Consider the following 25,243-nt stretch of genomic DNA (forward strand, 5'->3'; position numbering starts at 1 on the left):
TTTTCTGTGTTTATTGAATTAATAACACTGAGTTTCTTTGTCGCGTTACAAGATGGCGGATGTCTAACGCTGTTTGTGAAGTGACGTCACAATGTTTATCTGTGCGCGTGCCCTTTCCCATAAAAGTATTTAAACACAAAATACTCGAAAACTTGATTTTTGCCAGGTATAACGCCTATGCCAACAGGTAGATCGCATTCTTGTCCATATACATGTCAAATTTCAGCAAACGTGTTCGGCCAGTTTTCAAGGCGCTCAAATCGCGGCTATATGCCTCAACTTAACGAAACTTAGCCCCCTTTATCATTCGTTCGAATGAACGTCATCAATGATGACGTCCAATACATCACTCATTCCATAGAAAAAAAAACATCCTGAACTAGAAATGGCGCGGCAGAGGCCGACGCGTATCCCCACGCCGAATGTTTGACCTAGGTGTGCCCCAGGGTTGGTAATGGGGCCATGCATAGCTGAGATTGACCGTATTGTCATAAGAGAAGTTCATCATCAATTAGAAGTGAATTGGTGTAGAAATGAAGAAGTTATAGTAAAAGGCAATTTTGGGTGGGTGTGACATATGTGGGCAGGGCGCCCCAGGGTTGGTAATTGTGCCATGCATAGTTGAGATTGACCGTATTGTCATAAGAGAAGTTCAGTATCAATTTGAAGTGAATCGGTGTAGAAATGAAGAAATTATAGTAAAAGGCAATTTTGGGCGGGTGTGGTCTATGTGGGCGGGGCCCCAGGGTTGGTAATGGGGCCATGCATAGTTGAGATTGACCGTATTGTCATAAGAGAGGTTCAGTATCAATTTGAAGTGAATCGGTGTAGAAATGAAGAAATTATAGTAAAAGGCAATTTTGGGTGGGTGTGGTCTATGTGGGCGGGGCGCCCCAGGGTTGGTAATGGGGCCATGCATAGTTGAGATTGACTGTATTGTCATAAGAGAAGTTCAATATCAATTTGAAGTGAATCGGTGTAGAAATGAAGAAATTATAGTAAAGGCAATTTTGGGTGGGTGTGGTCTATGTGGGCGGGGCCCCAGGGTTGGTTATGGGGCCATGCATAGTTGAGATTGACCCTAATGTCATAAGGGAAGTTCAGTATCAATTTGAAGTGAATCCGTGTAGAAATAAAAAAGTTAAAGTAAATGGAATTTTTTGGTGGGTGTGGCCTATGTGGGCGGGCGCCCCAGGGTTGGGATTGGGGCCATGCATAGTTGAGATTGACCCTAATGTCATAACAAAAGTTCAGTATCAATTTGAAGTGAATCCGTGTAGAAATGAAAAAATTATAGTAAATGGAAATTTGTGGTGGGTGTGGCCTATGTGGGCGGGGCGCCCCAGGGTTGGGAATGGGGCCATGCATGGTTGAGATTGACCGTATTGTCATAAGAGAGGTCCAGTATCAATTTGAAGTGAATCGGTGTAGAAATAAAGAAGTAAATGTAAAATAACCTAAAAAAATGAGTGATAATTTCTGACGCGGCCCCACCCCAACCGCTATAACTTTTGACCCAGGGGTCAGATCAAAATTCCAAATAGTGCAGGGTCGCACATAATTATGCTCATAGCTACCATGTGTGTAAGTTTCAAGGTTCTAGTGCTTTTAGTGTAGGAGGAGATAGTGGCCAGGACGGACGGACGGACGGACAGACGGACGGACGGACGGCGGAGATAACCACAATATCCCCACCTTTTTTTCAAAAAGCGTGGGGATAATTACCCTTGTTTGTAAACAAATATGACCCAATATAGTGAATGACATATTTGCGGTGATCCATATTATCGGACGAGCTCCGCTAGTTTAGAGCTGACTTAACATTTATTTTCAGGGTTAACGTAATGACACACACATAAATCTTCAATACACTAGAAAACACTCTCTTAATTTAAACCTTATGCTGGTTAAGCTATCGTTTACAATTAAGTTACGTGTGTTTGTATAGTTGAGGTCAGATTACCAACATTCGTAAGTGTTAAATGCATTTTCATTCAAGATTGTTCGCATTCATCGCGAAATAAACTGTAAAGTCTAGGTAAGGGTTGATTGCATTGATTTTTATAACAGGATCAAAATTGCATGCCTTTCATAATACATTTATACATTCTGTAGTTTGTTTTTATTAGCCAAAAATTAATTCTCTAAGGAAATTACGAAAAGTGAACTACACTATTTTTATGTTACTATACTCATTGAAAATGATGCTACTGATAGTTAAAAGACGTGTTATGAAGTACTATATCTTTAAACAAAAGGCCAAACCAGAACACGGTAATAAACATGATTGTACTGTTGTTCAATATTTAGTTTAAAATTAAGCATTTAATTCGGGTTCAGAAAATATATTGTTAAAATAAAACGTTTCTGCATTTTTTCATAAAGTAAAAATGCAAATAAACGTGTGTTAATTTGACATACGTGATACACATCATATGGGGTTATCTTTCCGCGATCAAGCCATCATTTTTGCTAGTTGGTTGTAGATAGGTCACACCAATCCCTTATTGCGTTTTGGTTTACGACTCTGTTGGAATTACCTTATAATCTGTTTATTAAAATTGAGAAGATTTATTAGATCAATACTTTTAACATTATACTTTATATTGTTGTAACTTTGTTAGCAAATTAAACCTTTCTTATGCATTTTATAGAATAGTTCTTTATATTATAATACAATTTATGAGTCCTCAAATTCTTTAAATAAGGACTTTCAATGCCGTGTGCTATAAGCTATTGCTGCTGGAGCTATGCCTTTAATAGCTACATCACATTTTATGAAACTGGAATTTTGATTGCTGTCCGAAATAATACATTTTAAGATGAAACTCTGGTTTCTCATTTTTATATTTGATTTTGTTCTGGGCGTTTTCTATTGAGACACAATAGGCCAGCAGCATTGTTAAGTAACAATTAATTAATTGTATCTAACATTTAACATTAATAGGAATGTTTTTATAAAAACGGTTTATTTTGCATAAATAGTAGACTTTTATACAAAGATCCCCTTAAAAAAAAATACATTAAGGTTTATCTAGGCTTTTAAGTGTCACTAATGTACACATTAATTCCATAAACTATGGCTGATTTGAGAAAACTGTAATAAAAACTATTTACACGTATTTTGTATAAACTATTCAAATTTTTGTCATTAAGGGGCATGATATGTTAAGATACAAGCATATCATTTAGAAATATTTAACCTTGAGACATAATTATGTTATTTTTGCCGTAACATAACACAATGTAACCTCATCGCATGATCATTTGAGGTTATCGAGTTATTTTTACTGCATGTGTTAAACCACAATGGAGTAGCAGACGATTTATTTCATAAGGAGATTTCGTAGAAAGTCAATGTATCACGATTGGTGATAAACGAACGTACCAAATAATAATAGAGTTAAATTCTGAATAATAAACTTATTGAAATATATTTACCGGTAAACAAGGGCAATATACAAAAGTATGGCTAATACAACTCATACATCTTTATACCATTTGCCTATATTTCGGGCTGTTAGTTATATTGCGAAAAGTAACCAGTCTGTGTTATTTGCTGTAAAATCATGTTATATTGTATCTACATATAATCTTGATAAGCTTATGATAATGTGAGTGTCCGACTATGATTACTCGTGTAATTATAACATGAAAAATAGCATTAATTATATTATTAACATATTGTGTGACTAAATATTTAACAAATAGCAAACGCTACCAATATAAAGTATCTAATGTAAAAAATAGGGACTTTGTATTCCATTACTTATAAAAAAACAGGAGCAGCGGTGATGTCATTAAGTTTAAGCTTCAATCGTGTGATTTATATTACCTTATAAGCTTTGTATCGTTAACGTGCGATTGTAATGTTAATGAAGACGGACATATTATGGTTGTTTTCAATTGAACTTACTCGTACGTTTCACTTTAATGATTGATGTTTTAATATGAGTTGTGGCACTGTGTATATTTCTGGAATCAGCTCATAGTGCACTATTGTCTTGGCTGTTTCTCAACATATACAGTTTATTTTCAAAATGCAAATTCCTAGAATAAACAAAAAAAGGTACTGAGTAGCATCCGTGAGTTTTAATGTTATTATCCCCACGCTTTTTGAAAAAAAGGTGGGGATATTGTGGTTATCTCCGCCGTCCGTCCGTCTGTCTGTCCGTCCGTCCTGGCCACTATCTCCTCCTACACTAAAAGCACTAGAACCTTGAAACTTACACACATGGTAGCTATGAGCAAATGTACGACCCTGCACTATTTGGAATTTTGATCTGACCCCTGGGTCAAAAGTTATAGCGGTTGGGGTGGGGCCGCGTCAGAAATTATCACTCATTTTTTTAGGTTATTTTACATTTACTTCTTTATTTCTACACCGATTCACTTCAAATTGATACTGGACCTCTCTTATGACAATACGGTCAATCTCAACCATGCATGGCCCCATTCCCAACCCTGGGGCGCCCCGCCCACATAGGCCACACCCACCAAAAATTTCCATTTACTATAATTTTTTCATTTCTACACGGATTCACTTCAAATTGATACTGAACTTTTGTTATGACATTAGGGTCAATCTCAACTATGCATGGCCCCAATCCCAACCCTGGGGCGCCCGCCCACATAGGCCACACCCACCAAAAAATTCCATTTACTATAATTTTTTCATTTCTACACGGATTCACTTCAAATTGATACTGAACTTCTCTTATGACATTAGGGTCAATCTCAACTATGCATGGCCCCATAACCAACCCTGGGGCCCCGCCCACATAGACCACACCCACCCAAAAATGCCTTTACTATAATTTCTTCATTTCTACACCGATTCACTTCAAATTGATATTGAACTTCTCTTATGACAATACAGTCAATCTCAACTATGCATGGCCCCATTACCAACCCTGGGGCGCCCCGCCCACATAGACCACACCCACCCAAAATTGCCTTTTACTATAATTTCTTCATTTCTACACCGATTCACTTCAAATTGATAATGAACCTCTCTTATGACAATACGGTCAATCTCAACTATGCATGGCCCCATTACCAACCCTGGGGCCCCGCCCACATAGACCACACCCGCCCAAAATTGCCCTTTACTATAATTTCTTCATTTCTACACCGATTCACTTCAAATTGATACTGAACTTCTCTTATGACAATACGGTCAATCTCAACAATGCATGGCACAATTACCAACCCTGGGGCGCCCTGCCCACATATGTCACACCCACCCAAAATTGCCTTTTACTATAACTTCTTCATTTCTACACCAATTCACTTCTAATTGATGATGAACTTCTCTTATGACAATACGGTCAATCTCAGCTATGCATGGCCCCATTACCAACCCTGGGGCACACCTAGGTCAAACATTCGGCGTGGGGATACGCGTCTGCCTCTGCCGCGCCATTTCTAGTTCGTATTGAACTTGTGAACTTACTGTTTGGTAGCTTTTTCATAATGATATTATTCGTTGAAGCATGATTTTACCACATATGGTCTGTGTACATGTACTTCAATGTATACTGATTGTCGTCGATGGTAGTTTTATAAATATTGACAGTTAGATAATATTCTGTCATTCTGTGGTTGTTGATTGCAAACGTGTAAGTGTATTTGATTGCTAATAGCACTGGGCTATAGAGACATGTTTCTGGAACTTACTTTGTTACCAGACTATGTAACCATATTGAGTAGGAATACTTCCAATAAATAAGCAAGCGCAGATGCACAACTTTATAATTCTGGACAATTCCTTCAAGGTAGCCATTAAACATGAACAATTGTCGTACAATTACTAGTTCAATAAATCGTAAGAACAAGAGTACGATATAACACGAGATTTTACCTTGATTTCAAACCTTTCTTTCTAAGATTTATTTCATAAAAATATATTAAGCATGCAACAAACAGTGAACGTATTAATAATGGCATGTTATTCAGCACTATTGGTGTAGGATAACACAAACAAGATCATTATTACGTCCATGACACATTTTATATAATACAGTGTAAATATAAATTGAAAATAGGGGGACCGTGAATCCTACTAGTGATTTTATTCTCAAAATTATGTAAATGCTTCTAAAGATAATTAGACAATAAAAGGACATTGTAATAATGATAATTCCTGAATTCAATTTAAATATATAAGAATTAAGGAAACACTTTAAAACGAAAGAAAGACTTACTGTCATAACAGATTAAATAGTCAATAAAAATGAATAAAATCTATGGTTATATTTAAATAAACCCATAAAATGGTATAAAAAGAAAAGTCAAACTATGACCTTGTGTTTAACTATTGGTCCTTTACACACATTTTCTTCTCTTATATATGGAGATCATTTCCATTCATACACAATAATATAAGCAAATGTTCTTTTCCCAGATCAATAAATAACAGGAATACAATGTATATTGCTATCATTAATTAACAGGAATACAATGTATATTGGTATCATTAAATAACAGGAATACAATGTATATTGCTATCATTAAATAACAGGAATACAATGTATATTGCTATCATTAAATAACAGGAATACAATGTATATTGGTATCATTAAATAACAGGAATACAATGTATATTGGTATCATTAAATAACAGGAATACAATGTATATTGCTATCATTAAATAACAGGAATACAATGTATATTGCTATCGTTAAATAACAGGAATACAATGTATATTGCTTTCATTAAAGTACAGGAATACAATGTATATTGCTATCGAAAGAGAGAAACTTACACCATCAAGCAGGACCTGTTGGCCGTTTCATCAAAGATCGTACGACAATCTTAATTTAAGACCAAATTTTGGAGACTGAAAATACAAAAGTTTTCATCAATATGCATTCAAAATTTAAACTATATGTGAAAAAAAAAAGAAATGAATAGATATACGGAAAAATAATAGTATCATTCCTTGGTGTTTAGTTAAAATGCTTCATTGAAATATGTATCGTATTCCAATTTTGTCGTACGATCGTTGAAGAAACGGATCCCTGCTTTAATCCTTAACCTAGTGTTCACCACATGAAAAATTTGAATGTATTTATGTAAAACATATCAAATAGTACTTTGCTCAACTTGCTTGCAATCGGTTGGAAGTTCAACGCTAAAGAGGTTTTTTACCAATAAGTAAACTAGTTTGTAAGTTCAAAACAAAACTTATCTGTTTATTTGGTATGACATTAAACAAGTGGTTCAATCAAAAGCGCTGGACCCGGTAGAAATGGAACGTGAAAAATATCATAAGATTGACAAACGTGACCCCACCACTTACCTAATGTGTAAATACTAAAAAACAAATATAATTTTAATTGAACGTACTATTAACCAGAACAGAACAGCACACATCTTTATTATGTTTCACAGTACTATCAACCATACGAAATACACTATAATGTATATTTAGACAGGTTATGTATTTAGCGGTTGTTATAATTAATGTTTGTGTATTTTACTATTTTTACGCCCCCCTTCAAAGAAGAGGGGGTATATTGTTTTGTCGGTCGGTCCGGCGGTCCGTCCGTCCGTCGCTCCGTCCACCAGATGGTTTCCGGATGATAACTCAAAAACGCTTAGACCTAGAATCATGAAACTTCATAGGTACATTGATCATGACTGGCAGATGACCCCTATTGATTTTCAGGTCACTAGGTCAAAGGTCAAGGTCACAAAGACTCGAAATAGTAAAATGGTTTCCGGACGATAACTCAAGAATGCTTAGGCATAGGATCATGAAACTTCATAGGTACATTGATCATGACTAGCAGATGACCCCTTTTAATTTTCAGGTCACTAGGTCAAAGGTCAAGGTCACAGTGACTCGAAATAGTAAAATGGTTTCCGGATGATAAGTCAAGAATGCTTACACCTAGGATCATGAAACTTCATAGGTACATTGATCATGACTGGCAGATGACCCCTATTGATTTTCAGGTCACTAGGTCAAAGGTCAAGGTCACAGTGACAAAAAACGTATTCACACAATGGCTGCCACTACAACTGACAGCCCATATGGGGGGCATGCATGTTTTACAAACAGCTCTTGTTATGATTTATGTTTAAGTTCCTGCAAAGAAACACGCGAGAAAACAATCATTAGACAAGACGACATTCGAGTGACAAAACGGATATGGAGCCTTTCCAAATTGTTTTTCTGATGGCGTTGTCCATACTATGCCATATTTTGGTTCAAAGCAAAATACGGTTAGAGGAAATAAGTGGAAGATGCGGACGATCTGGAACATATACACTTAACTGCCATGTACTCCAGATCTTTAAAAAACATATTGAACAATTAAAGTTGCTGATTTCGCGATGTTCGTCCTCAGGGGCTTGGATTCAACTTATAGCTTTGCTTCAGAATTCAACGCGTTGGTTGCAGGAGAATTTTTCATGTATAATGGAAATATTCATTCGTGAAATGGACAACAACTCGTGCGAACGTGATATCAGCCTTTCAGATGAAAGAAGAGTGCGTGGTGGTACGTAATAAGTATTTTTCTCATTAATGTATAAAGTATTATATCATATTCAATCATATACAAACGTCGGGTGATTTACTGCAATATAAAAACGTGTGTTTGCTTCTTTTTTATTTTCGAAGATGAAATGAGCAGGAGTTGAATACAATAACGATTTGAATACTTACAATAGACGTTGATTGTACACTATATGTTCTCGTTTATTCATTATGTGAACTTTGTTTTCCTTTATTATGCGTAGGAATTGATTTCAATAACTATTATAAATTATAGTAGAAGAACATTTAAAGTTTGTCCCTATAGTTTTTCGCTTGTTATGTTAAATACCTTAACAACATTTTCGTTTATTATAGGTGCTTCATTTGAAGGTAAGCTCTATGTGGTTATGTTCTTGTAAGTTAGATATGTCTACTGAATTCATAAACATAGTTCTTTATATTTTGCTTATCCATATTATATGTAATCTTTTAATAGTCTTCATGATCTTTACTGTTTAAGTTGATGTATGTCTTACAATATTGCTAAGGGTAGAAAAACGCACTCTATATTTTAACCACCAATTAATTTGGTTGGTTCTATGAATAAATAATTTCGATCTTTCAATTAAGAAGGATTAAAAACGCCTCTTTTTTTATTTTACTTGAAAACTCTATCACTGTATATGTCTTTTATACTGTATATATTTCTTATACTTAAAAAGTTCATTTCTTATACACAAAATTTCATGAAGTAGAATTATAAATTGAAAGAAAATTGGTATTAACGTATTAATTTTTAACAGTTCTCCATTTTGTCGAATACAGATATAATGCAGAATGACTTAATGTCTCAAGAGAACATACTTTCAAGTTTGGCGTTGTTTATATCAGTAGATGTTGAAAAGAAGATTAACTTCAACTAACAAGTTTATTCGTGCTAAATAATTAATGTATAGTGTGTAAGTCGCAAACACCAAAAACGTGGTAATAACCGTAAGAAACAATATAAATGCGACCTTCTTAGACTGAACATCATGAAGGTATTCTTCATATTTGTAATCTAAAATATGCAATTGAATGTAAATTTTAATTATGCACACATATCTGATTAGGGCCTGTTATTGATTTGAATCGGACACGAAGACCACAAATCAGAATCTATATGGACGAACCTCTGGACCGAGCAATCTCTGATGGGCGGGTGAATGATGTGCAGGAAACTGTTGATCCTACAGGTATACAACAACACATCATTATTATTGCTGCAAAGTAAAAAGTTTTGTTTAGAATGAAATGTTTTCACCCATCTCATTTGGGAAGAAAATGTATTAACATGATTTTTATCATTACAAAATGTATGTAAATAAAGCAGTTTTGTTTTCATATTTTCTTAGACGATTCCAAATGCAAATTGTAAATGAAAAAGCGTTATTTTTGATTATTTATAAAAGTTTTTGCTCGCTCTTTAAGAATAAAAGTGAAACGCTTTTACTTGAAGTGATATTTGATTGGTAGAAACGAGGATCCCTACGATTTGATTGAAATGTCAACTGAATGTGACCTCTGATCATATCACGACAAATTAAGCGGAGAACGTTAGGATTCGATGTTTACTATAGTGGAATATAATTTAATTTCGTGTTTATTAACAGTTGCTCAATTGAAATGTCTGCTTCAAATGAAAATCAAGATGGTAGTTAAATCATCTGACATTCGCCCCAGTGCACCAACCGATTATTTGAGAGATTCCAGAGACGACACCACTAAAAAAACGCTCCATTATGTTGATGACATCAGCAGCACCCTACCGTTAGGTATTTACATTAATCAGTAGGATCAGGCTTTAATTCCTTAAAAATCAAAGTGTGCAGTAAGGATTATTTAAGTATTATGAAGATAGTAATATCTATCCATAAACAATTAAACATTAAAACTTTATAGGATTGCATTTATATGACAACAGCTCACTTAAAAAGATATATTTCATTGTTCACTGTTCTTGCAGAATAATGTATCGATTCATATCATTATAATGCATACATTGATTTGCATAATTTGAATTGTATCATTACAGCCAATATCGTAGAATCCGATATTGAACAAACAGACCATGAGGAGAATAAGGACTTAATGCAGCCGGCTTTACCTTTAGAACCAATACAAGGTATCCATATCGAAATCACATTTTTTAACTCATATAGAATGTCTGTTTAAATTTTAATAAGCTAATTTACCATTGATTTTTATGAAACTACACAAGAATGAATATTTGTTGATTCTCGTTCAAATGTGTTTACTTTTTTCCTCACTCCCTACTTGGGAAAGAAAGAACAAAACAAAATATTTTGTATAAATAAAAATCTCTGAAATTCATAGACTCAGATGTTAAATATTTGGTCGTTATTATCGAATTGTAGGCCTCGAAAACGTTTTTTTCGCATTATTCACCCGATCGCAAATTGCCACAACCCAACGGTCATGAGATTTATATGAACTTTTAAATAACACAAAAGTCTTCTTCCTTAAAACAACATGTGCCAGAGTTTTCGTATTTGATTTATAACATCAACTAGTGGTCATCTACAAAGTTTGTTCTGATCATTCCCATTGGTCCAACAGGTCGCGTCTAAAAAATAATTTATCGTGTTCTTAATTGCAAAGAGGTAATTAATGTGTGACTATTTTGATCCGATCTTGCCACATGGGTCAAAACTATGTATGCCTTGGTTAATAACTTATAAGCAATACAAAAAGCACGCATGTGAGCAATCTTGCTACTATGGCGACATGACAGCGTGTAACCTTGGTTGAATCAGATAAGCCTGTTGATTGTCGTGTTATTTTTAGCATAATTGTTATACATCCAGTGATAGTAATGGTAACCTAAACATTTAACGGTGTTGTGTTTTTTTTATTAATGTCATATGTGTTGTATCTTTTTCGCTATTTTTTAGCGATCGATCCTTTACGATCTGAAAACGAATCGACACTGGAATCAATCGGTGTTGAGTTGTCTGCTACCGCTGTGGTGTCGGATGGTATGCGAACGTTTCTTTTTAAAATAGATAATTATATAATACATACATGCCATACGTCCCGGATTGTCCGGGACAGTCCCGGAAATGAAGAACTTGTGTATCTTGGTATTTCTTAAAAGTTGACCCAGCATTTGTAAAAATATTGCAAGACATATACATTTCCAGAAAGGAAATTCATTTCTGCTTTGAATAAGACCGAGATCGTGAAAATCGCTGCACAATTGATGAAGATATGGCTGTTCAAAGCGATGCACCCCGTTTTGGGGTGATTTTGAGTTGCATACCTTGTTATATATATATTTGATAGTGAAATATTTTTTTTCAGAAAAGTTAATGTTTCGTTATAATATGATTATTTATCATTCAAAATGATGTTTTCACTTGTTAATATCATAGCCACACGCTACCCACCTGTGGATTGACCTTGTTGTTTTGAAAATGATTTGCAATCATAAATCTTAAGTTATTAATTAAAATAGCGATGATAATCATTATGTGTTTATGCAAATAGTAGGTAGTTTCGCGAATTGACATATTAATAGACACAATACCTTTGTCGACATAGGCTATTTTTCTTTCTGTTTCTGTGTATGTTTTTACAAATGTTAAAAATGGTCCCATTTAAAGTAAGGAGTGTAAAGCGCCTTACAAGAAAAACTTTGAGTGCGTATGTCACATCCTTGACGACACGCTTTGATGTCATTAAAGAGCCTAAATTATGTTAAGAATTCACCGGTATCTTTTATCAAGTTAGTATATGTGGTTGAAATGCAAAGTATTAGAATAAGTACTCGCATACAATGTAACTTAAAGAAAATATTATGGCTTGACCGGAAAGTCACAGTGGAAGACTGTCATATAATGACTTGTGCGTCTTTGTTAATATAATGACTTATGACTTAGTATTGGGAGGTAATTACTTTGAAATGATGCCCGGATGTTGGGGTTTCTCCCAGAGTAGTAGCTCTAGTATATGGAAGGGAATGTCCACAAGTCCATTCATGTTGATAAATGACAATGACATATTGCTTAATGACAACTCCATGCTGAAATATTACAATCGTATTTTGATAAATGAAAAAAAACACATTTGTATTGTGCTATTCGTTACAAGCATACTGTTGTTGTTTTTTATACACCACACTAATAATAAAACTAGCAATTCAACAAAACGAAGCAAAATGCACTTAGCATGTTACTAGGCATGACGCAACATGAAGTTAATCAAATGCGACATCATTCTATACATAGATGGTGACGTCACTACGTTATTGTCACCTCTATACTAAGACGCAAAAATAGTTCTGCGTAGGAATGAAAATGTTAATAATGAAAGAAAAATCGTGTTGAATTGCGTGTTAAAAACGGACTGTTTTTTTAAAGAAATGTTAATTTAAGTATGTTTAAATGTGATTTTGAGTCTCTGTTAAGACTGATAACGATTATCAGAGGCACGATCACCTGACCTACTTTCGCTTTCGATTTTCACTCGTAAAAGAAGTGCTACCCACAATTCCTTTCGCGTTAGTACACAGGTCAGGAAGACCGGTGTGTACACAATGAATGCGACATAACAATTTGTAATATGTACTTCATATTAAGCGGAGAACCAGAAATATTGGGATCATTAAACTCCAAGTTGTTTTTTAATGTTAAACCACGAGCTATTGTTGTAGAAAAAACCCTGTCTCCGCGATTCAGTCAACGCCAGAAGCAGTTAGTTGCGTGTGCCCAAGCAAATCGAGGCATGATTAAAAACGTCTGATTGTCAGTACTTTCGTACATTCCTCTATGCGTTTCAGTCACACATAACGTAAATTATGAACGCTGCTGCGCACTTTGGAATCGTCAATGGATATTTTGTTTACATTACGTAGTTAAATAATTTCTAAGATTTGCAAGTCATTTTCATTTTTCATAAATCTTAGAAATCATTTAAAGGGACTTGTTCAAAGATTTTCGTAATTAAAAAAATCTCATTTAATACGTTTTCAAACAAATCTATAATGTTTCCCTGGAATTCGAACCCGGATCCTCTGGAAGCAAAAGAAAGATGTTTACCACTGCGCTAAGCACTCTGTTATAAATTATCACGATTTATAAACGCTATGTTAGTAATACTTGTATTTTACAAATTATGGGCAAAAGCATTAAAAAAAGCTTTTTTATTATACCGATTTCGAATGATGGGTTTCCATTTATGAAGAAATGATTTTTCTTAGCCAGGAAAGTTAAAAAACTGTTTAAAAAACTTTTTGCACATAAGTTCTGCACACCCCCATAACCATACCTTTTCTTAAAGGGCATTCTAAGCTGAATCGATTTAAGTAATACATAGATTGCCACAAATAAAAATTGGCTGTTTTTGCACCTTTTTTTTCCGGTCGTTTTTAGTGGAATGTAACTTTTTTCGGTGCAATTTTGTATTATAGTCTTTAACTGTATCGTACTTCAGGGATTTAGAAGTGCACATTTTAATGCCATATCACTGTCTTCATAACAGAACTATAGTCTAAAGTGTAAACCATGCCTTCCAGTAAACTATGGTATTTTTTAGAGAGTACATTACTCGATTATTTGTTAAAATGTAACATCCACGCCGGAAATTATCGGACACCTGCCAGAGATGTCTCCTTATACAATAAATTGCGCTAGAACGTCAAACTTATTATTGGTTTATATACATGTAAACAAAAAATTACGCTGTGCATGCATTGAAAGATCATCGAATCAGCAACAAAGTCAAATGCACTTAGGCAAGCACACAAGTAAACAATATTGAAGAGCTGAACGTAAATTTCATTACACTAAAAACAAATGCTATTCATAACGGGACTGAACATCAGCCTCAAGGCGCCTGAACAATAAATGTTTTTTGCAACAAATGCAAGAAACAAACAAACAATTGTAATGTTACAGAATTGAAATGCGAAATAACAATTGTCTTTTTGGAAATATGACATTTTGATTTACCAACAAGTATGTACTGATAAACCCTTCCATAGTAGTAGATCGTTATTGCAGATGAATGTTCACTTTTTCTGTTTGTAACTGGCTCTGTTTGTTTCCTTTAGCATCTTGTTTAAATCGGTTTGTTTGTAGAAATGAGTGGTATAACTGAATCTAAGAAAGCTTTTGTTTGTGCTTATGATATTGCCTTCATTTTTAGCTCATCTATTTTTTGAAAAAAAATGAGCTATTGTCATCACCTTGGCGTCGGCGTTGGCGTCCGGTTAAGTTTTGCGTTTAGGTCCACTTTTCTCAGAAAGTATCAATGCTATTGCATTCAAACTTGGTACACTTACTTACTATCATGAGGGGACGGGGCAGGCAATGTTAGATGACTCTGGCGTGCATTTTGACAGAATTATGTGCCCTTTTTATACTTAAAAAAATTGAAAATTTTGGTTAAGTTTTGTGTTTAGGTCCATTTTATTCCTTAAGTATCAAAGCTATTACTTTCATACTTGCAACACTTACTAACTATCATAAGGGGACTGTGCAGGCAACGTTATGTAACTCTGACTGGCATTTTGACAGAATTATGTGCCCTTTTTATACTAAGAAAATTGAAAATTTGGTTAAGTTTTGTGTTTAGGTCCACTTTATTCCTACAGTGTCAAAGCTATTGCTTTCATACTTGCAACACTTATTAACTATCATAAGGGGACTGTGCAGGCAAAATTATGTAACTCTGACTGGCATTTGGACGGAATTATGGGCCCTTTATACTTAGAAAATTAAAAATTTGGTTAAGTTTTGTGTTTTGGTCCACTTTACCCCTGAAGTATCATAGATATTGCTTTCATATTTGGAACACTCGCAAACTATCATAAGGGGACAGTAAAAGGACAAGTTGCATAACTCTGGTTGTCATTTTTACGGAATTATGGCACTTTTTGACTTAATAACTTTGAATATATGATTAAATTTTGTGTTTCGATCCACTTTACTTCTAAAGTATCAAGGCTATTGCTTTCAAACTTCAAATTCTTTCATGCTATCATGAGGTTACTGTACCTGGCAAGTTGAATTTTACCTTGACCTTTGTATGACCTTGACTCTCAAGGTAAAATTTTGAAATTTGCTAAGATTGCCATAACTTCTTTATTTATGATTAGATTTGATTGATACTTTGACAAAACTACTCTTACCTGACATATACAATAGACTCCATCCAAACCATCCCCCTTGCCCTCCCCCTCTCCCCCCCCGGATCCCCCCCCTTATTATTTTTTTAGATCATCTCACAAATGACCACCACACCCTCACACTATTATACCCCCCCTCCCCACCCCACACCCAATTTTTTTTGAAACGGTTAAAAAACACAAATATTTATTTTTATTATTTTATTTTTGAAATACCGTCCAACCATCGCACCCAAGAATCCACTCCCCCCCCCCACCCCCACCCCTAATTTTTTTTTTAAGATCATCTCACAAATGACCACCACACCCTCACACTATTATACCCCCCACCCCCCAAATTTTTTGAAACGGTTAAAAAACACAAATATTTATTTTTATTATTTTATTTTTGAAATACCGTCCAACCATCGCACCCAAGATTCCCCGAATCCCCTCCCCCCCCCCGAACAAATTTTTGAAAGATAATGTAATAAATGTCCACACCCCCACACTATACACCCCTCTTCACTTCACCCCTCCCTCCTTTGTGATTTAAATTGAGAGTCCCTTCACCTTTAAAAAGAAAATAGATGAGCGGTCTGCACCCGCAAGGCGGTGCTCTTGTTCCACTGTATCGTAACGTTAATGTTCCCTACCCTATTTATAAGATGGATTCAGTTGTTGCACTTTATAAAATATATATTCAGTTTATTTATATATGGCATCAAATGAAAAAGCAGTACTGAACTAAATTGAATTTTGTTAACTATCCAGATTTAAAGTGTATTTTATTTGAATTGTAAATTGGAAGATATATGTATAAATGTAGTTGACCTTGCAACAACCGGAGCGGCACCAAGAACAGACACGAATGACGTGATGATGACGAGAGGGCAAGAAAATAAAGCAAACGACATGACATCAGAAAACCATTTAGACATGGCAGAGACAAATGAGCTGTCAATGGAAGAATCGACAAGGACAAGCAGAAGAGGGGTGCCCTCTGGAGTAAACTGGCGGATCCAACGTAAGGCGCTTGTAATTAATAAAACAAGTTAAAACTCTATGTCCTGTGGCACAGCATTATTGCGTCAAGCTACCTGTATTATGCAGTTTGTGGTTATGTGTAAATTTAATTTAAGTGCTTCCTACAAATCGAGATAATAGTTGGCTTATATTTTAAAAACATGCGTATTTGTTCCAACAGTATTTAAGCATATTTTACCAACATTAAATTGATATATTTTGAATACGTATCTGTATTTTTTCTGTAGAGCCAGTGAATACTGTTGATGTTGATGAAAACATCCAACTAAAAACTCGAAGCGACACTCACATCGCCAAAAAAGAAAACGAGGGCTCCGACCCGAGTGTCAAGAACTTGAACGTGAAGATTTATCACGGTATAGTTTTGTTATATCATTCTCGTGTTTTAATAAATTCAATATTTAAATGTACAGTGTATGTCGTTTTGTTACAACACTTCATTTTAATGAGTAATATAATGCTTTTCAGATACTGCTGAGAACGATGAAGGATGAATACGACATCCTTATACAAGTACATTGAAAAAATATATGAACGGGCCGATTATATCTCACTGAGTTATCGTTATAGGTTGGGTGTTGTATACTGCTTTAGTTAATGTTATTGTTAAATTAATTAAGTAAAGACGACTAAATTGTGTTTCGTTTTGTTCTTTTTATAATTATTACAATATTGAACCATTATAATGCTTGATGATTATGATGGTCGTAATATTCTAATATTATTATGTATGGTTGTTTTATAATTCGCTTGCTATAGTTGTGTGTACAAACTATTTAGCTGTAGATTTTGCGACTTTTCTTTTTCTTATTTGATTTTCGCTCAACACGTTGAAAAGATGTGTGTTTTCATGCGTTTACAAAAATTATATACATGTAGTTTTATTTTTTTCGTTATGTTTGTTTAACTTTGAAAAACATCCTTACACTTACTTTGTTTTTATGTTCGTTTCATTATGGATCCTTCTCCCCCCCCCCCCTTTAAATATTGTTTTCTCATTTGTTTCATATCGGAAACTCTCATATCAAACACAGTTTTCTCATTTTTGTTTTATGTTATAAAACCCTTTTTTAACAGAGTTTTATCTTTTTCATTCATGTTTATACCCCTACATATCAGATTGTGTTATCATGTTTGTTGCATGTTGGATACCACTATAAACCACTTTTTGCTCTCATCTTTGTTTCATGTTAAACACCTATGTAAATCATGTTTTGCTCGCATCTTTGTTTCATGTTTGATACCTCTATATAACACATTGTTTTCTTATCTAAATTTAATGATGGCAATCGTAATGTCGCATAACCATATTGATTGTTTTAAGTTGAAAACTAATTGGTATCATATTGTGTTATCATGTTTGATGTATTTCCGAAACCCATTAAACATGTTTTTGTTCATGTTTGTTTTAATTTAAAAACCGCGTAGCTCTGATTCCTAGTGTATATTTTGTTATAAGAAATTCTTAAATTAGTTAGCATGTTAAATAACCGTTTGTACATCAAAACGGTTATAAAGACAATAACGGATTGTCTAGTTATTTGCATATAACAATAAATCTAAACACCCTTATTAAGTAACGTTTCCTTCGTATAATCATGTCATTTAGTTGTAGATAATTGAACAGACTTTTACAATATGCGTAATTGCCCATCTGGTCGACTGGAAAATCAATAACGTTGTTTCCATTATCTTGTACATAAGGCAAAACAATTTAAGCCCTTCTCTGTGAAAAGGGGGTTAAATGCATGTGCGTAAAGTGCCACCCCAGATAAGCCTATGCAGTCCGCACAGTTTCTGTAAACCAAATAAAAAATAAATAAGTTATTCTGATGTATTTCACATTGCGATAAGCAGAGAAAAACTGTCCTCTATGCAATAGTTGAAATTCTTAAGAAAAATTGTTTTCAATAGTTATTTGAAGAAAAGCACCAACTACCTGTGTGTTTTCATCGATTAACGTTCAATTGTAAACCTCATAAAGTCACGTGATCCTGCACCCTGAATATATCGGCCGAGTCTGAATTTTAGCTTAGTGGGGTCAAAAACAATGTCGCCGGTTTAAATCGTGTTATTAATTAAGACCCCTAATTGATGACGCAATAAAAACATAGAATTTAGGTCACATTGATTCAGAGATTATGTTATTATGTGAAATCATAGAATCATGATACAGATGACACATTCTTACTAAACCACTTAATCTGCATGTTGTTCTTGATAGGCAAATCTGAAGCTACGTGAAGCAAAAACTAGATTACCTGCTTGTCAAATCTTCGACAGTTGTGTTAATGAACTTTGGTTCATAATTTCCCTATTGTTTTGAGCCCACCTGAGCACAGCGTGCTCGTGGTGAGCTTTTGTGATCGTCTTTTGTCCGTCGTGTGTCGTCCGTTGTGCGGCGTCAACATTTGCCTTGTTAACTCTCTAGAGGCCACATTTTTTGGAAATTTGGTTAGAAGATTGGTTTCAATTATATATTGGATGAGTTCGAAAATGGTTACGTTTGATTGAAAAACATGCCTGCCAAGGGGCGGGGCAATTTTCCTTATATGGCTATATATGGCTATAGTAAAATCTTGTTAACACTCTAGAGGCCACATTTATCATCTGATCTTCATGAAACTGGGTCAGAAGATTCATCCCAATAATATCTTGGATGAGTTCAAAAATGATGCCGGTTGGTTGAAAAACATGGCAGCCAGGGCGTGGGGCATTTTTCCTTATATGGCTATAGTAAAACCTTGTTAACACTCTAGAAGCCACAATTATTTTCCGATCTTCATGAAACTTGCTCAGAAAATTTGTCCCAATGATACCTTGGATGAGTTCAAAAATGGTAACCCTTGCTTGAAAAACATCGCTGCCAAGGGGCAGGGCATTTTTCCTTATATGGCTAAAGTAAAATATTGTTAACACTCGAGAGGCCACATTAATTGTCCAATCTTCATGACACTTGGTCAGAAGATTCATCCCAATAATATCTTGGACGAGTTCGAAAAGGATGCCGGTTGGTTGAAAGACATGGCCGCCAGGTGGAGGGGCATTTTTCCTTATATAGCTATAGTAAAACCTTGTAAACACTTTAGAGGCCACATTTATTTTCCGATCTTCATGAAACTTGGTCAGAAGATTTGTCCCAATGATATCTTGGATGAGTTCGAAAATTGTTTTGGTTTCTTTAAAAGCATGGCCATCGGGGGCGGGGCATTTTTCCTTATATGGCTGCATATGGCTTTTGTAAAACTTTGTTAACACTCTAGAGACCACATTTATTGTCCAATCTTTTTTTTTTTTTTTTTTTTTTTGTTTAGTTAAACTTTTTTTTTAATTCAATATCATACATACGATGTAAACATGTATATGATCATACATCATAGTGATTGTACAAAGCAATAAAGTTCAGACATGTTATACAAGATATGCTAATATATTTTTTTTAGAGAGAAAAGAAAAGAACAACAGAGGAATAGTTATGAAAAAAATGAGTTGTATAAAGTCGAAAGAAAGCATACTGGACCTATGTGTTTTATTGTATATTCACAATGATCTTGTCAGACTGAAAAAAAAAAATAAATAAAAAAAACTATTTTAGAAAGATAAACTGACATTATAGTGAAATGTATATAAGTGGACAAAACATTATGAGAATTTAATCCGATTCCATTTTTGTTCAAAGATTTGTAATGTGTCATTACTGAGGGCTATTTCTTTCTCAATCTGGATTTTTAGTTTAAGACTATGGACAAAACAATTAAAATTTGGTACTTGTTTTTTGTACTTCATGTTAAAGATAAAATATTGCATCAATATAACAATAAAATTCACAATATTATTACAGTCTATTGATTTCAATGAGTTAATGCCGAAACTTACATTTAAGAAAGATAGTTTAACGTTTAGTTGCTGTTGTTCAAGAAAAGATATTAATTGATTCCAAATAGGCTGGATGTGTTTGCACTCCCAAAAAAGATGTTCTATAGTTTCAATGTTTTCACTGCAGAAGTCACACAGATTGGAGTTAGATAATTTACATTTAAAGAGATATTTATTTGTAGCTATAATTCTATGGATGTATTTATATTGAAAATTTCTCAGTGTGCTTTCAATAGTTGCTTTATATGGCATGGTAAATATGTGTTTCCAATTAAGTTCATGTTCTCCAAAAAGGACTTGCCATTTATTTTGGATTTTGGAGTTTTCTGTAGGGTTTTTAATTTGTAGTGTGTAAAATATTTTATTTGTTTTGTTTTTTCTTCCAAGTATGTTTTCTACAAATGTTGTTTGAGTACATGGTGTATTATTTGTATTTATTTAAGATTTAATATGTATGATTAGTGTGTAGTACTTCAGAAAATTATTTGAAGGTATTCCGTATATGTAGCATATATCATCAAAAGAGTAGAAATCCTTAATTCTGTAGTCGTATAATTGGTCGACATATTTAATGCTTCGTTCAAACCAATCTGTATAGAAAAACGTCTTATTGTTTGAAGTTATGTCTTTATTGTTCCATAAAATTGTTTTACTGTTAGTTTTGGTTTCTAGGTTATGAGTGACATCACTCCATGCTGATAGAACATCAGATAGAAATATGTTTTCGTTTGCAATTTCATGTAAGATAGTATTGCTGATGTTACATTCAAAGAGTAAGGAGTCACCATATTTTTTTAGGATTTTCTGGTAGAATAATTTCCATTTACTCGTATTGGTTTTATCTAGGTATCTTTTAGCCCAGCTGCATTTGATTGCATTCAAGAATGAGTCAATGTTCGTTAATTGGATACCTCCATTTTCTACAGATTGAATTAACTGAGTTCGTTTTATTTTATCAGGCTTACCGTCCCATATGAAATTAAATATTGCTGATTGTATATCGTCAATAATATCATTTGTTGGATTTGGGAGAACTGTTAATACATAAATTAATTTAGGAAGTGCAAACGTTTTCAATACTGTGTTTTTTCCGATCAGTGTAAGTTTACGATGATGCCATGATTTTAAGCAGTTTTTAAAATTCTGTAATTTAGGTAATATGTTTTTAAGAACTGTATCCTTTTCATTATTTGTGAAAGTAATTCCTAACGTTGTGGCTTCATCGGATGTCCAATTAAATTTCATTTCTTTTTTATATAGGACATTACTTTGTTTTAATTTACCTACTCGTAGCACAGTACATTTACTTTTGTTTAGTTTAAGACCCGATTTCATTCCGTAAAGGGTTAGTGACTCTATAAGGTTATGGAAAGAATCGTAATTGTCGTTTAAGATGTAAGTTGCATCGTCAGCAAATAGGGACTGTTTGATATCTTCATCAGGTTCTAGTGATATGCCTTTTATGTGTTTATTTGATTGGATGTGATGTGATAGGTACTCGATACAAATAATAAATAGCGATGATGAGAGTGGACATCCTTGTCGAACCCCTCGTTCGATATTAAAACTGTTTGAAAAAAAGCCATTGTTAATGATTATACTGTTAATATCGGTATAGAATAGTTTGACCCATTGAATGAGACTTTCACCAAAGTTCATATTTTCTAAGCAAGAGAACATAAATGAATGATCAAGCGAATCGAATGCCTTTTCAAAGTCTTCAAAGAATATTAGACCAGGATTGTTTGAATTGTTGAAATAGTTTATGCATTCTTGGATAAGACGAACGTTTTCACCAATGTAACGTCCTTTTATGAAACCAGATTGAGATTTTGAAATGATTGATGGTAATATTCTTTTTATTCTGTTTACTATACTTTTTGTTGCAATTTTATACTCATTATTTAGTAAGCTAATTGGGCGCCAGTTTGATAAGGATTCTAAGTTTTTTCCAGGTTTTGGAATGAGTGATATTATACCTTGTTTTTGAAGCGTTGTTAGGTTTTTATTATTATATGAATGGTTTAGTGAATTAATTAAATGCGTTTTGATATCATTCCAAAATATTTTATAAAACTCAATGGTGATGCCATCAGATCCTGGACTTTTGTTATTTTGCATTTCTTTTAGTGCTAATCAACATTCATATTTATTTAGTAATCCGTCACACAATAGTTTTTCTTCTTGATTTAAAGTGTGATGTGTATTTTTAAAAAGGGTGTTATTTTCAACATGTTTTCGTTTATAGAGGGTTTCGAAAAATAAACGTTGTTCTTCTAGTATTTGAGTTCTGTTTGTTATATCTTCGCCATTGACTACTAATTTGTGTACAGTTTTTTGTTCACTTCTTCGTTTGTCGATGTTTGCGAAGTATTTTGTATTTTTTTCATTGTGTTCAACATGTTGTGCACGCGCTCTTAGTAGTATTCCATTGAGATGTGTATGATAGATTCCATCTAATATTTGTTTTTTTAGTGTTATTTCATTTTCAATGTCGGCGGTATCATTTGTTTTTTTTTGTTTGATGCAATTGTTTTTCAAGTGTTTCAATGGTTTTGATGGTTTCAGTTTCAAGTTTGTGTGTTTCTTTTTGTTTAAATGATGTGTATCTAATTGTTGCATTACGTGTATTTCCTTTAATTACTTCCCATAAGGTGTTTGGGTTTGCATCTTTGTTATTTTGAACTGTATTTAATATTTCCTGTTTTATTTGTGTTTGATATTGTGTATCTAATAAGATGCTGTTGTTAATTTTAAAATATCCTGGGCCTCTTTCATGAAACTTGGTCGGAAGATTTGTCTAATTGATATCTTGGATGAATTCGAAAATGATTACGTTTGCTTGAAAAACATGGCTGCCAAGGGGCGGGGCATTTTTCCTAATATGGCTATATATGGCTATAGTAAAATCTTGTTAACACTCTAGAGGCCACATTTATAGTCCGATCTTCATAAAACTCGGTCAAAAGATTCATCCCAATAATATCTTAAACGAATTGAAAAATGATACCGGTTGGTTGAAAAACATGGCCACCACGGGGGCGGGGCATTTTTCCTTATATGGCTATATTAAAACCTTGTTAACACTCTAGAGGTCACATTTATTTTCCGTTCATCATGAAACTTGGTCAGAAGATTTGTACCAATGATATCTTGGATGAGTTTGAAAATGGTTTTGGTTGCTTTAAAAACATGGCCACCAGGGGCGGGGAATTTTTCCTTATATGGCTATAGTAAAACCGTGTTAACACTCTCGAGGCCACATTCATTGTCCAATCTTCATGAAATTTGGTCGGAAGATTGGTCTCAAGGATGTCTTGGATGAGTTCGAAAATAATTATGTTTGCTTAAAAAGCATGGCTTCCAAGGGGCGGGGCATTTTTCCTTATATGGCTATAGTAAAATCTTGTTAACACTCTAGAGGCCACATTTATTTTCCGATCTTCATGAAACTTGGTTGGAAGATTTGTCCCAATAATATCTTGTTATCTCAGGTGAGCGACTTTGGGCCTTTCAGGCCCTCTTGTATTTCAATATTATCCTTTCCATTTGTGAAGTTTAAAACGAATACTTATAACTAATATACATTATTAAAGTACGCTTTATATTATATATTTTTTAACCCAGACAAAATAAAAAAATATGAATTATTGTAATTAATGGCAACAAGCAATGACATGTAGATAATTCACTGTATTATTGATTTTTATGCACTTGTTAAGTTGCTGCGTGATCCTGTAGTTTGTGTTTTATGCTGTTTTTTGATTATTTTCTTGCATTCGTTTAAATGAATATATAATCATGTAGTGTTTTGCTTACATAAAATTAAATAAAACAGTTATCTTTGTGTTACTATTTCAATATTTTAAAGGTGATATTTTGTGCATCTAACAGTGTATAGGTGTCTATCGCAACCGTTGTTTATTTTTGGTGTTTTCACTTCATATACACTTATATTTGTTAATGCAGCATCAACATACTAAAATAATATCCCGGAGAGAAAAAACAATGCGTTTGAATATCAACCGTACTATCGTTTGACAACTGATCATGCATGTACGATGTGAACCTAAATTTAGTTTTAGTGCAGATTCGTTTACACGACACAAAGACACAATTTTGTTTTACAGATCATTTCGGCTTAGAGGACTGGGTGAGCCATGTAAGATATCGTATATAAAATATATTTTTTATAAACAACTGTTAGCAAGATGAGTTGCAGATTATTGGTCAGTAACCACATTTTAACTAACTATTTTGGTCTGTTAATTCTTTTCAGCTCAATTCAACGGTGAAAAATGCCCATAATATCACTTTAAAAATGTGATAGTTAGATTCAAATGAGACTTCTAATTGAACAGTAACGAAGGATGAAAACGCGTTTTGTTTATTTAATAAACCAGTAAAGACGTCATAAGTTACTGAGTATCAAGATGAAAAGGTTAAATCCTTTACCTGTCTGCGTTTAGTGTTAAAATATTAAGCAGCGTGTTTTATGCATAAAATATCTATTTCATCACAAAAATAACCTGTCTGAACCTTTTATGAAAGACAGAAAAGGGCATAGAAATATGTTTGCATTATCATTTACATGATTATTTCGCCAACTTCTGATAACTGTTATGGCCGGTTGTAAAATTAATATTTTTTCTTGAAGGCGTTCT

The 25,243-nt window shown here is 33.9% G+C and overlaps 1 protein-coding gene across 2 annotated transcripts; it reads left to right on the plus strand.

The window, feature by feature from the left end:
• The first annotated feature begins 3,661 nt into the window (after positions 1-3,661).
• Positions 3,662-17,653, plus strand: LOC127881314 (uncharacterized). Of its 2 annotated transcripts, XM_052429069.1 has the most exons (10): positions 3,662-3,918; positions 8,093-8,510; positions 8,864-8,878; positions 9,601-9,723; positions 10,141-10,302; positions 10,563-10,652; positions 11,443-11,526; positions 16,486-16,683; positions 16,931-17,059; positions 17,172-17,653. In XM_052429069.1, the coding sequence occupies exons 2-10, from the start codon at positions 8,159-8,161 to the stop codon at positions 17,195-17,197; spliced, it is 1,179 nt and encodes a 392-aa protein (XP_052285029.1). In that variant the 5' UTR covers positions 3,662-3,918; positions 8,093-8,158; the 3' UTR covers positions 17,198-17,653. The 2 variants fall into 2 exon arrangements, with proteins under 2 accessions (XP_052285029.1, XP_052285030.1); XM_052429070.1 differs by lacking the exon at positions 3,662-3,918 and having other exon boundaries at positions 7,766-8,514.
• The last annotated feature ends 7,590 nt before the right edge of the window (positions 17,654-25,243 follow it).

Source organism: Dreissena polymorpha, chromosome 5 (genome assembly GCF_020536995.1).
Source record: "Dreissena polymorpha isolate Duluth1 chromosome 5, UMN_Dpol_1.0, whole genome shotgun sequence".
NCBI lineage: Eukaryota > Metazoa > Mollusca > Bivalvia > Myida > Dreissenidae > Dreissena > Dreissena polymorpha.